Here is a 14,869-nt window from a genome sequence, read left to right on the forward strand (position 1 = left end):
GCAACAAATAAAAGGAAACAGTAAAATAGTAGGTTTAAATCCAAATATATTAGAAAGCCCATTACATAGAAATGGGCTAAATGCTCTAATTAAAAGACAAAGGTTGTCAGGCACATAAAATATATACGCCATTTACATGAAAAACATCTAAAACAAGGGATGGAGAAAGTTGTAAGTAAAAAAATGAAAAAAGACAATGCAAATAAAAACCAAAAGAAACTTGATACAGCTATATTATACCAAATGAAGACCCCGAGGCAAAAAGCATTACTAAATTAAACAGGTACACTTTAACTTGATATTGACAAAAAATTGATTCACTTGGAAGTTATTTAAAAAGTGTAGATTGTTAAATAAAGAAAAATTTACTGAAACAAAAATGTAGACAAATCCATAAGCACAATGGTAGATTTTGAAATAACTCAGTAGGAACAAATAAACAAAATAATCAGTAATGATATGGAATATTTGAATAACATGGTTAGCAGACCTGACCTAATGAGCATTTGATAAAACACTGTACACTACTGTAAAACATCATTTCATTTTAAGTACACATAAAATATTTACCAAAGTTGACACGTGAGGTCATAGGGCAAATCTCAACACATTTCAACAGATCGAAATCATATAGAACATGTTCTTTGATCACAATGCAGGAAATAAGAAATAAAAATATAAGCAGAAAATCCCCGAATATTTGGAAAGTAAGGAATATACTTCAAAGAAGAACTCACAATAGAGATTAGAAAATATTTTGAATTGAATAATAATGAGTAATAATTACATATTAAACTTGTAGAATACACCTAAAGCTGTGCCAGAGGGACTTTCTAAGAATCTATTTCAAAAATTTATAAAAATAACAGAAAACAACACAAAAAACCAGAGCTGTAAAACATGGAAAAGCATACAATAAAAAGGATCAACAAAGCCAAATAATCATTCTGTGTAAAGATTTTTAAAAACTGAAAAACTCCTAGAAAACTGATAAAGAGAAAAGGGAAGGTAAGAGAAGAGGCAAACACACATACAAAAATATGTGTAAGACATAATAAACAATGTTATGCCAATAATTGTGAAAATTTAGAAGAAATGGAGAAACAGCATTTACCAACACTGGTATAAGAAGAAACAGAAACTTTACATATTCATATAACTATTAAAGAAATCTAAATATATAATTATAAATCTTCCACAAAGAAAACTAAGGGTCAAATAGCTTGACCGATAAAGTCCACCCAGTGCTTCAGAAAGATATAACGTGGGCCGCCCCGTGGCCAAGTGGTTAGTTCACGTGCTCCGCTTTGGCAGCCCAGGGTTTTGCCAGGTGGATCCTGGGTGTGGACATGGCACCGCTCATCAGGCCACACGGAGGTGGTGTCCCACATGCCACAACTAGAAGGACTCACAACTAAAAATACACAACTATGTACTGAGGGATTTGGGGAGAAAAAGCAGAAAAAAAACAAAAGAAGATTGGCAACAGTTGTTAGCTCAGGTGCCAATCTTTAAAAAAAAGGGAAAGTTATAATGCTAGTCAAACTCTTCCAGATTTTAGGGAAAGGGAGAAATGTCCTCAACTCATTTTATGAGTTCAAGATAACCTTGATAAGAAGACCTGACAAAAATATTATATACAGGAAATTTATAGGCCGATTTCTCTCACTCAAATGGAAGCGAAATTCTTAAAATATTACCAAATGGAACACAGAAACATAAAAAAGGAATATATACCAAAACTAAGTTAAGTTGATTCTGAGAATGTAAGTTTGGTTTAACCTTCAAAATTTAGACATGTGATAGGTATTAGGTAGGTATCTTAGGTATTACACTTAACTTTCCTAACTGTTAGTTTCCTTAAAACAAGAATAAGAATAAAATAGGAATAGGATGATCTATTTTATTACAAGATACTGACATTTTACATAAAGTGGTACATTATTAACTTTAAGCACACTGTGAAAAGTTGGGAATGTATATTTTTATCACTAGAGCAACCACCAAAAAACAAATGCAAAGAAGTACAGTTAAAAACGCAATAGAAAAATTACAATGGAATTCTAAAAAAATATCAACCCAAAAAGGGTAGGAGGAATAGTAAAACAGAAAACAATCTGTTCAAACAGAAAACAAATAATAAAATGGTATATCCAAATCCAAACATAACAGGAGTTACATCAAATATAAATGGACTAAACACTCCAATTAAATATCAGAGATTGCCAGAATGGATAAAAAAGTTGTCTACAAGAGAGACACTTTAAATATAAAGACACACATAGTTTGAAATAAAGGGATAGAAAAAGACATACCATGTAAACAGTAAGCATAAGAATACCGGAGTGGCTATTTTAATATCAGATAAAGTAGATTTTAAATAGTATCACCAGAAATAGAAATTCCACAATGATAAAAGGGTCAGTTCATCAGGAAGACGTAACAGTCATAAAGGTTTATGATCCTATTTACAGAGCTTCAAAATACATGAAGGCAAAACTGACAGAAGTAAAGAGAGAAATAGACAAACCCACAATCATAGTAGGAGATGTTAACTTTCCTTTTTCAGCAATTAATATTAAAAAGATAGAAAACCTGAAAATTATCAATTATGTTGACCTGCTAATTGATATTTATACAACACTACATCCAACTACACTACATTCAGAATACATATTCTTTTCAAATGTACACAGTATGTTCAATAAGCTGGGCCATTAAAAAAAGTCTCAATAAATTTTTCAAAATACTGAAATCTTACAGAATATGTTCTCTAACCATTATGGAATTAGAAATCATTAAGGATAAAATATCTAGAGAAAAATTAGGTAAATATTGGCAACTCAAACATATACTTGTAAATAACCCAAATATCAAAAAAAAAAACCCACACAGAAAATTAGAAAATATTTTGAATTATATGAAAATAAAAATATAACACATCACATTTGTAGGATGCAGATAAAACAATGTCTGGATCTAAATTTAGAGCATAAGAAGATAGGTATAAAATAATGATCCAAGATTCTACCTTAACAAGCTAGAAAATGAAGAGCAAAATACATCCAAGGTAAGCAGGAGGGAAATAACGGAGATAATTGCAAAAACAATGAAATACCAAATAAACAAATAAGAAAATTAACAGAGCTAAAAGTTGGTCTTTGAAAAGATCAACAAAATCAATAAACCTCAAATTAGGCTAATTGAGGATAAAATAGAGAGAATACAAAATATCCACATTAAGAATGCAAAGAGATATCACTCAGATCCTACAAACACCAAAAGAATAACAAAGGAATATTATGAAAAACTTTATGCAAATTAACTTGGCAATATAGGTGAAAGGGATAAATTCTTTAAAAAATACAATTCACTAAAAACTGATACAGCAAGAAATAGAAAATATGAGTAGCCTCATATCTATTAAAGTAATTGAATTCATTATCCAAAAACCTTCACTTAAAGGAAACTCCAGGTCCAAAAGATTTCACTAGTAAATTCCATCAAATATTTAAGTACAAAATAACACAAGCTTTACACAACTCTTTAGAAGACAGGAGAAAGAAGCACTTTCCAATTTATTTTATGAGGCCTGCATAACCCTGATACCCAAAACAGACAAACACGTTACAAAAAATTGTAGACCAATATTCATAATAAATATAAATGCAAAAGTTCTTAAAATATTAGTCAACTGAATCCAGCAAAACATAAAAACACTATAAATTGGGTTTATCCCAGGAATACAAGATTGGTTTAACATTAAAAAACCAATCAATATAAATCATATTGATTCATATAATAATATATTAACAGAATAAAGGAGAAAAAAATATGCTTATCTCAATAGATGCAGAAAAATTAATAAAATTCAACACAGGCATACCTCACAGGTATTGTGGGTTCCATTCTAGACCACAGCAATAAAGTGAATATTGCAATAAAGTGAGTCACACAAACTTTTTGGTTTCTCAGTGCATATAAGAGCTATGTTTACACTACACTGTAGTTTATTAAGTGTGCAACAGCATTATATCTAGAAAAACAACATATACACTTTAATTTAAAAATACTTTATTGCTAAAGGAAAACTATATCCCTAATTATGATAATTCATAATTCAATCTGTTCGTCTATGCAAAATGATATACTATACAATCTTAATTCTAACTTAATTTGTCAAATTCCACGAAACAAAGATATGTGAAATGTCTACTATATTTATTTAAGAATCTCATCTTTGGAAGAAGTTTTATAGAAGATGACTAAATTTATAAGCTCTAATTATGGATTAGCTTTACTTAATTCACTAAATCCACTAACAATTTTAAAGAAAAATCTTTGCATCTCATTTAAGTAATCTATACTATCTCCTAACAGATTACTCACCCACCTCAAAAAAGTAAATTGAAACAAAAATAAACTAGACTTTAGTTGAGATCACACACTAACTGGAGAGCCTCACTAAAACCACTGACAAACTTTTAGCTTATTATATTAAGGTAGTGCTAGCAGTAATGTGTCAACATCCAAAAGGCAGATAGGGAAAGGGAGAACGTGAAGAATAGCACACGTGGATTTTATGGACCAGGATTGTAAATGGTACTCAGCACTTCCACTCTCATTTCTGTTGACTGAATCTGTCACAAGCCCAAGACATGCAAGAGAACTGGGAAATGTAGTCTCTGTCATCTGGCCAAAACTCTGGGAATGCAAAGGGAATACGAATTTTTAGTGGAGATCTAGCCGTCTCTATCACGCTGTTCGCACAGTAGAGGTCTACCAAAATCTTAATTCATAGAAGGAGAATGAAATATTTACAATAAAGGTTTATGAAACTAATCTGAAAAAACAAAACAAAACAGAACATGCTTTAACATGGAATGGTTTTAAAATTATGTTTAGAGATGAAAAGAACAAAAATAAGTATTTAAGTGTCACCCACAGAATAGTAAAAGGCCAAAAACTGCATTTCAGAAATGAAATATCACTCTGGGAAACCTTCTGTTTTACAGGCATTCATTTTTATAGGGCATCTTGCCTTATGCACAGTCTGCTCATGCCATGCAGAGTAGATCAGAGGCAGGGGGATAATGCACAAACCTTCCCTTACAACAACAGAAGAAGGCACAGCAAAAAATTGTCCATTTCTTATAGGACCAAAAACAAAAAAAGGCTACATTGCTTATTTTTCATCTCCCTGGGAGATAAAAAGGGAAGACAGTACTTTGGAATCACACTTTAAAAAGTATGATGATTTTCGCTTGTTTTAGAGACAACAACAAAGTGCTATTTTGAAAGGACGCCTAGCCCATTTATCTTACAAAGTTCTATTCCTAAAATCCAAACTACATGCCAAAATGAGGAAAGTAGTTTGTCTTTAAAATGCTAGGACATTCTTCCTGCTTGAAGGGTTTGTGGCTCTGGGGATTAATTAGCCTTTCACATTGGTTATTATGGCAGTTTCTCCATGAATGAAAATAAAGACAATATTATTATTTTCTTTATTACTACATTCTGAGTGAATGACATGACTTGTGATCTAAAGAACTTTTAAATTTTAGTACAGCTTTTGAATCTACTGAAGATCATATTATCTAAAAAATGGTATTGACAATAACCTAAGAAAGCTATCATTATCAGCAATCCCCCCATTTCTCTCAGGATTGAGGTTTACTATATATAGCTTTTGAAAACAATAGCCTTCAGTGAAGGTATCTTTCATAATGTAATATCTAATAATATGGAAACAAGGATTCAAAGAAAATCTTTATAGTTTGCAAAATTCTCTCTCCTGCTGCTCAAACGGTACTAATACCATCTGCTTCAAATAGCAGATGGGGAAACAAACATGTAAAACACATACACTTATTTAACAGTAGTCTTTAAGACTTTGTGCCTATGAAAGCCAATTACCAAATTAAGATAAAAAATCACCATGATTCAGTGAATGAAGTCTTCTTTTAAGATAAATTTTTCAAACACTATACTAAAGTTATGTCTTTGATGAAAAAAAAACCCCTTAATGTCCTAATTGATATCACTCAAATTAGTTCTAAATTTTGGTGAGTTTTCAAAAGCAAAGGATGAAAATACCAAGTTGCCTGTGAAGCCTTCCCTGACACCCCAGGCAGGCTTGCTCCTCCCCTTCATGCCACTTAGCAGACTAGATGACGACCCCTTGGCTACGTTTCTTTCCATCATTATTTGTGAACTCTGTAAGGGTAGTGATCGTGTGCATTTATCTTAGGCTCTTCAGTGCCTATCAACAGGGCCCAGCCCACACTAAGTGTTTAATAAATGTTAACTGATTGGATAAATAAATACGGTTAATTTAAAGCCAAATAAAAGGTTGCAAGATGGAGGCAGCAAAGGGTAGAGGGAGAAAAAGTACTGGAATGGAGATGAAATTGGTTACTTCCTGTACATGACCTTATAGGGAAGTCATTTAGTAGAACTGTGTCTCTGTTTCTTCATTTATTAAATAAAGAAACTGAACAAGATTATCTCCAATATCACTTCCATTTGTAAAATTTTATTTTTTTAAAAAACTGAGATGGTCATCATCCCATGTATATTCACATAGACTAAATGCTCTTAAGCAACCTTCACTGAGCCAACTCATCACATTAACCAGTTTTCATGCCCTCTGAAAAACGTGCATTAGTTTGAGCAAAGGTTCTAAAACTTGTGTGTGCCTCAAGTTGCAGGGAGGGTTTGTTAAAACAGATTGCTGGGCCCTACCCCAAGAATTTCTGATTCAGCATGTTTGGGGTAAGACCCAAGAATTTACAATTCTAACAAGTTCCCAGGTGATGCTGATGCTATTGGTCCAGAGATCACACTTTTGAGAACCACTGCCCTATAGTAAGCGCCCATTCACCTCCCTTCCTATTAGTTGGGCTGTTTGGTTATCAAAGGTCAGTTTCTCAAACCTATGCATTACAGTTGAAATTCCTTATTTTAGTTACATTAACTAATTAAGAATAATGTAAATGTATAGAGGGGAGTCATTTTCAAATTACCTGTTGAATTACATGTGAGAATTCTGTAAAATATTGGAAAATTTTCATAAAAATCTGGGATTTTTGCATTCCTTCCCAAATTAATTTCTTAGTGCAATTAAAAACTAAAAGCAGTTTTTAAAATAAAAGTAAAATAAAATAGTAGGTGATGAATTATTGGTGTTGAACATATCATGGGCACAAACAGACATGAGGAAACTTTTGGGGTGATAGATACATTCATTACCTTGATTGTGGTATTGTACTAATCATTTCTTGGGTACATAAACATGCAAAAAATATCCAATTGTACATTTTAAATTTATGCAGTTTATTATATGTCAATTATACCTTATTAAAGTATATAAACAACACACAAAGATACATATACACACACACTCATCACAACTATTAAAATTAATAAGACTGACAAGACCAAATTTTGTGACGATATGGAGCAACCGTAACTTTCATACATTGTAGAAATGCAGAATAGTACAAACACTTTGGAAAAATATTTGGCAATTTCTTATAAAACTAAACATACATCAGCTTATGACCAAGTAATTTCATTTCTAATTATTTACCCAAGAAAAATGAATACATAAGTGATTGTTCAAGAAAGTTCTTAGTTTTATTCATAAAATATAGAAACTGGAAATAGCCCAGGCATCAATTAGCAGGAGGACGGATACACAAAATGCTGTATGTGTACAATGGAACACTACTCAGCAATAAAAAAGAAAAAAATTACTTATGTACTTAACAACATAGATGAACCTCAAAATATTATGCTAAGTGATAGAAGCCTTACACAAGAGTGCATCTGTATGATCCCATTTATATTGAAAAGGCAAAATAAATCTATGATATAAAAAAGCAGAACAGTGATTGCCTCTTGGGGATGGTGGGAAGACTAGTAGGCACATGATAATGTTCTATATCTTGAAAGGCTTATTTGGTTTACACAGAGATATGTATTTGTCAAAACTCATGGAATGGTGGGTACACTTAAGATTTGGGCATTCATTGTAACTTTTACCTCAAAATGAAAATAAAAGAATTGTAAATAAATATTGAACTCTAATTAATGACATGCATGCACAAATGTTTGGGGATAGAACATACTAATATCCGCTACTTAAAATGCACCAAAAGATGGATTGATGGATGGATAGATATGTGACAAAACCACGTATAAGGAAATGTTAAGATAATCTAGGTGGTGGGTATATGGGTATTCATTGTACAATTCTTCCAAATCTTCTTTACGTTTGAAAAGTTTCATAATAACATGTTGGGGAAAAAACCAGTTTGTAAGATAGTAGTGATTCCATCTTTTTGTGTATTTATGTTGGTCTGTGTGTTCATGGACATGCACATATGAAGTATAGTATGTGAATATTTATGCATGTTGCATATTCAACTGGTCCCTTTCAATAAGATCCTTCCAATTCACTTAAAATACACACGTTACCCCTATCCCCAAAAGATATAAAACAAACAAGAAATTCCCGCAAAATCTCATCCTCCTTCAGCTACTACTAGCTCACTTTTGCCAGCATTCAAAGCCACATTTCTTAAAGAGGTGGGCATACTTCCCGTGTCTATGTCTTCAGCCACTCCATTCTGGCTTGTGCCCCCAAAATCCCAGCAAAATGGTTCTTGCTTGGACAGGCCCCGCGGCTAAAGTGGTTAAGTTTGCGCGCTCCACTTGGGTGGCCCAAGGTTTCCCCAGTTGGATCCTGGCGCAGACATGGCACCGCTCATCAGGCCATGCTGAGGCGGAGTCCCACATGCCACAACTAGAAGGACGCACAACTAAAATGTACAACTACGTACCGGGGGGATTTGGGGAGAAAAAGCAGAGGAAAAAAAAAAAAAAGATTGGCAATAGTTGTTAGCTCAGCTGCAAATCTTTAAAAAAAAATAAAGGTCCTTGCTCAAGATACCAATGATTTCCATATCACTAGATCAAATAGACATTTTTTTTTTTTAAGATTTTATTTTTTCCTTTTTCTCCCCAAAGCCCCCCAGTACATAGTTGTATATTCTTCGTTGTGGGTCCTTCTAGTTGTGGCATGTGGGATGCTGCCTCAGTGTGGTTTGATGAGCAGTGCCATGTCCGCGCCCAGGATTCGAACCAACGAAATACTGGGCCGCCTGCAGCAGAGCGCGCGAACTTAACCACTCGGCCATGGGGCCAGCCCCTCAAATAGACATTTTTTAATCCTCATCCCTTGAAGAATGTAAAATATTAAATTTACCAACTTTTACATTTGAAATGAGGAAAGCAAACTTTATTTATTATATAAAACAAGCTTTTTTAAAAAGAAGAGCTTAATTTCATATTATGACCAAGTTAGAATGTAAAAAAGGGGAAAACTTAAAGGATGATATCAGAAAATAGGGAAAAAATGAAGAAGGTAACACTATGGTTCAACTAGTAAATGCCAATGGTCTATTTTTATAGACCATTTTGAAATTCTAGTGAAGTCATTGATTATTGTTCACATTTCTTCAACTGGCTTAGTCATTATTATCTACTGAAGGTCTATCTTAAATGAGTCTCTCAAACCACCTATTTACACAGAAATTATTCTCTGAGTTACAAGAACAATAGCCAGAGAACTAGGTCCCCAAGAATCAGACTAATCCAGCTGAGTATCAAAATTAGAAAAGAAACGATTTCCTACCCTTCAGAAGATGAGTCCTCAAAGACTTTCACAGCACATAACACAACTCAAAACCTTCTAATGATTTCAGTGTGTCAGGTAATATAAGATTATACAGTAAAATCACTTAAAAAATAATCCCATGGAGCCAGCCCCTTGGCCGAGTGGTTAAGTCCGTGCGCTCTGCTGTGGCGGCCCAGGGTTTCACAGGTTCGGATCCTGGGCGCGGACATGGCACTGCTCGTTCGGTCACGCTGAGTCAGTGTCCCACATGACACAACTAGAAGGACGTGCAACTAAGATATACAACTATGTACCAGGGGGATTTGGGGAGATAAAGCAGAAAAAAAATAAATAAATAAAAATAATCCCATGAAATGTAAAATACAGAGAATTTCTTTGTAACATGGGGCCTAGAGATGAAAGCTAAATTTGAGCCTAAAACATGCAGAAGAATTTGAAATGTATTTAGTAGTTTTAGGGTGGGGGTTTCCAAACTGTACCTCACTTTTTGTAGCACCCTCATGTTTCTGATTTTGAAGATAAAAAGGCGTTGGCTAGTCAAAGAAGCGTGGGAAAGAACATTCTAGAATGGGCAAAAACAGTAAAAGTATATGTAAAGATAGTCACAGAAGAGCCTTATTATTTATTTTCCTCTGGTATTCATCTGCATATCTTGGGCACAGACGGTAGTTTCCTGAAGGCTTCTTTCTTTATTCTGGCCACCTATTCTTCTGAGAAAGTAAATTCATTCATTTCACAAGCAATTATTTAGCACCTTCAATGTGCAAACCTAGAACTATGTACATTGCCTGGGTTTAAAGGAACAGAGAGTATGGCTAATGGTAACACACTGTAATTATAATTATTCACCCTAGCTTTTTATACCAGAGCTTTATACATAGTTGCATTACTTGGCTATTTTTATATATTAAACTTAGTTTTTCACTTACCTTTGAGTTCCACTAACAATGGAGGTGTCATGAAGAATAAAATAGCTTAAATTCAATTACAAGGAAGAAAACAGAAGGACTTAATGCAAACTAGACAAACACTCCTGAAAATCCAGAATGAGTGTATGGTATAAAGTCTAGATTCAGAACCCTAATCTTGTTAGATCACAAACCTTTGTGGCAGGCAGCTTCTGACAGATCTCCCAATAACCCCCACCTCGTGATATCCACAACCTCGTTTAATCTCCCCCCTAGACTACAGGCTGAACCCAGCGACTTGCTTCCAACGAAACGAATATGGCAACAGCGAAGGGCTGTCTCTTAGGTTACAAAAGACCATGACTTCTGTCTTACTAGTGTTCTCTCTTGCCCTCTCACTTGCTCTCCCTAACAAAGCATGCTGCCATGTTGTGAGAAGCTCCACGAAGAGGCCCATGTGACAAGGAACCCAGGGAGGCCTTCACCAACAGCTTGAGAGAAACTGAGGCCTCAGTCTAACACCCACAAGGGACTGAATCCTGCCAACAACCAAGTGAGCCAGGAAGTGAATCCTCTATAGTTCAACCTTGAGATGACTGCAGCCTTGTGAGATGCAGAGCCGGAGAACCCAGCTAAACTCTACCTGGATTCCTGACCCACACAAACTGTGTATAAATAATGTGTATAAACGTGTATTTTTTAAGCTGCTAAATTTTGGAGTAATTTTTTACATAGCAATAGATAAGTACCATAGATCCTCTCTACAGAAAAGTAGATACATGTACAAATTCCAGCATACTTTAAGGAAAATAGGGGGCCACTCTGAAGTCTACCATTAGAACTACCAGCAGCCCAAGGACTTCAGGTTAAGAAATTTCTAATATGATAAACTCCAAACAATATGCACAAAAGACTTGCAGGAAATCAATTTAACCATGCTCTCTAGCTTAAGAAATGTCAGAATACTTCCCTTCCATAAAGTCTTACTAAGAAAGTTAAACTACTTTAAACATAATTGATACCTTAATACTAGCATCACCAAAGGTAAAATGAAGCCAAGTCATACCGAAACAGTATCATGAACAATGTATTTCACAGGTACTAAACAAGCCCTGAGGATAAAATAAACACTATCCTTAACTTTGAGGACTTTACTATGTAGTGAGTGAGACAAACACACAAACATACACACACACAACACATGAAATAGCTACCACAGGAGTTAGGAGTACAAATAGAGATTTGCATACAGTATCCACTCATGTACATAATAAATTGACTTTGTTGAATTTTAATTATAAAGTAATTAAAATAAATACCTGTACTGTTTTTCCTAGTCCCATGTCATCACCAAGAATACATCCTCTTCCTTGGATAAAGTGTCCATAGAGAAACTGGGCCCCTTCCCTTTGGTAGTCTCTCAAATACCTATTAATAGTATAAGGAATAGAGTCTCCATCTTCAGATAATTGAAAAGCAACAGAAGATGACGGAAATTTTCGGTCTGGGAAATACGGTTTTTCCAAATCTTCATCATCAAATATAAAACTCCGGGGGCAATCTTTGACAGATTTTACTTCTTGAAGTCTTTTAAGAGGTACTTTTCTTTCTTGAAAATCTGAATATAAGACAACTGCAAATGACTTCCCATTTTCATCCACTGTGACAGATTTTATGCTTGCTTCACAAAGTTTTTCATTATCTGGAGAAGGGGCGAGACATCGTTCTCCTGGATGCCACATGTCTATAATAACAAAGAAGAAAATAAAGTCTCCAAATCTAACTTATAAAGGAACACCTCACTATTCACTGCTATGAGAAAAAAATGTACCTCACATACATACCCTTTTCAAATAACTGAAACAAGATAAATTATACTTATGACATGTAAAATATATTATCAGATGTTCTCCTATAATAAGCAGAATAAAGATCGCATAATCTATTTCCAGTGGTTCTCACCCTGGCCGTGTGCCATAATCTCCCCATACACCTTTGGACACTACCTCTGTTGACTCTGATTCAGTGGACATCTGGTTTGATTACCTTGTTTGGCTGTTACTGTTGAATTCAAAAGGTGACTCTGATGCACAGCTCATCACCATTATGTGTATTATTCACGATATAGTAGAGTAATAGTGAATAAGACTTGGTAGTGAGTAAGCTAATATCCTCTGGACAGGAACGCTTTTGTGACTCTTCTATCTGTTTTTTTAAATTGTTCCATCGCCCTTCTCTGGAGACAGCTGTTTCTTCTTACTGTCAACACTGCTGCTTCTAAACCATTGCTTGAATTTGTATACAATTAACCAAGAGAATCTCCAATTCAGCTAGAGTGATTGTACCAGCCTTGTCACAGCTTTTTCCCTTCTAGCTTTTGAAGAGTTGAGGTTCTTAAAAGAGAGATGGATTCTAAGATCTCTTTCTGCTAAGGCAGCATTACTCTTTGAAGAGTCTGACTTCTCTCTATGAATTTATCTGTGCTTAACTGTACAGATATCTATTTTATTCTCTATTTAGAAAATACAGCACTATGAATGGGAGGGGAGTCTCTATACTTTCCTCCATGCTACCATCTGTCTAAAACAACTGTTGGCAAACGTTTTCTGTAGTCAGGTTTTAGTTGTTATTTTAGATTTTGCAGGCTATACTGTCTCTCGCCCTTGTAACACAAAAGTAGCCACAGACAACACATAGACAAATGGGCATGGCTGTGTTCCAATAAAACTTTATCTATGAAAACAAGTGTCAGGCCAGATTGGGCCCCTGGTAGTTCGCTGATCTCTGCCCTGAGGCATGCTACCTTTGGCTTTCTCCTAAATTACTGCTATAGACTCCTAACCATTCTCTCCTGCCCCTACTCCCCCCGCTACAAGCCATTTTCCACATAGCAGCAATATCGACTATTTAGAAATATAAATTATTAGTAAATCTTTAACTTAAAACCTTTCAATAATTATCTACTGCACAAAGAATAAAGTCCAAACGCCTTACCATGGCCTGTCAGTTCCTATATGATCTGCCTCTACTTACCTTTCCAACTTAATCTGTCAATTTTTCCCTTGATTCAAACATACTAATCAGGGCTTCTCCCAGCTGTTTTTATGTCATCTCAGAGATTTCGTCTCTGACCACCTTATTTAAAGTAGAGTACTCCATTATTCTGTATCTCAGTATTTTTTTGCCTCCACAGCACATATCACAATGTTTAATTATCATGTTTACTTGTTTTTATACGTCTCTCCCATTAGAGACTAATTTCCTTTCCAAGAAAATGTCTGTATTGTTCAAAATTTTGTCTCCAGGACCAGCACACAGTAGGCACTCAATAAACATGCTGAATTATTAACGAAAACACATCCTTGACCTCACAGATCCTTGATTTCTAGTGAGGGAGATAGATACTCAAAGTTCACAAACATGAAACTATAATAAGTGCTTTGGAAGAAGAGAACAGAGTGCTATGAGAAAGAAGCACAGAGGACACAATATAAAAGGGAAGGAGATCTAAGAGGAGTTCTCAGTCAGAGGGCACAGCATGTACAAAGCCTTATGGGCTTCACACAACAGATTATGAAACGGTATTTGGTTCCTGAGTTTGGATAATTTCTAGAACTAAATAGATTCAGTTAAGCTTGAACTAGGGCTGGAATCTCTACGTATTCAAACTTCAGAACAAACAGTTTAAATTGGGAGGATTTCCTGTTGGACTGATGGAGGGGCTGGGGCTAAGGCTCCTCATGATCTGGTCTCTGTCTTCCTCTTTGCCTTCATATCCTAACCTCTCTCCCTCTTTCATTCCAAACTGGCCTCCTTTGCTATTCCTCAAACACAGCAAACCAGCTCCCACTCCAGGCTCCTGGGCTTTCTTTTCTGATTCTGTCTCTTCACTTGGATCTCTGCTCCAATGGCATCTCCTCAGAGGTGTCTTCTCTGACCATCCGATCTAAAATAGCATCCCCTGCCACTCTCTTCCTTCACTCTGCTTGATTCTATTTTCAGAGAAAAATATGAATATCTGTTACTGTTTATCTCAACTTAAATATAAGCTGCCTACAGCAGAGACTTAATTTGTGCTCACTGCTATATCCTAGGGACCTAGAACAATGTTCGAAACAAATACCTGTAAAATTAACAAATATTCATATATAACTAACATTTGAAAGCTTATGTGTGCTGGTATGTGCTTTAGATGTAGTAGCTCATTTAAGCTTCACAACAACCCTTTTATTACTTCACATACCTGATATTATTAGTT

At 34.9% G+C, this 14,869-nt stretch overlaps 1 protein-coding gene across 16 annotated transcripts in view; it reads right to left on the bottom strand.

Moving 5' to 3' along the window:
* ERCC6L2 (ERCC excision repair 6 like 2) overlaps positions 1–14,869 on the bottom strand; it is a 143,617-nt gene that overhangs the window by 104,922 nt on the left and 23,826 nt on the right. For all 16 annotated transcript variants that reach the window (XM_070249051.1, XM_023627095.2, XM_070249052.1 and 13 more), the window contains one exon: positions 11,931–12,355. In XM_070249051.1, the coding sequence (XP_070105152.1) occupies positions 11,931–12,355 (425 nt within the window). The remainder of the gene's footprint in view (positions 1–11,930; positions 12,356–14,869) is intronic.

The sequence above is a fragment of the Equus caballus genome, chromosome 23 (assembly GCF_041296265.1).
Source record: "Equus caballus isolate H_3958 breed thoroughbred chromosome 23, TB-T2T, whole genome shotgun sequence".
Taxonomy (NCBI): domain Eukaryota; kingdom Metazoa; phylum Chordata; class Mammalia; order Perissodactyla; family Equidae; genus Equus; species Equus caballus.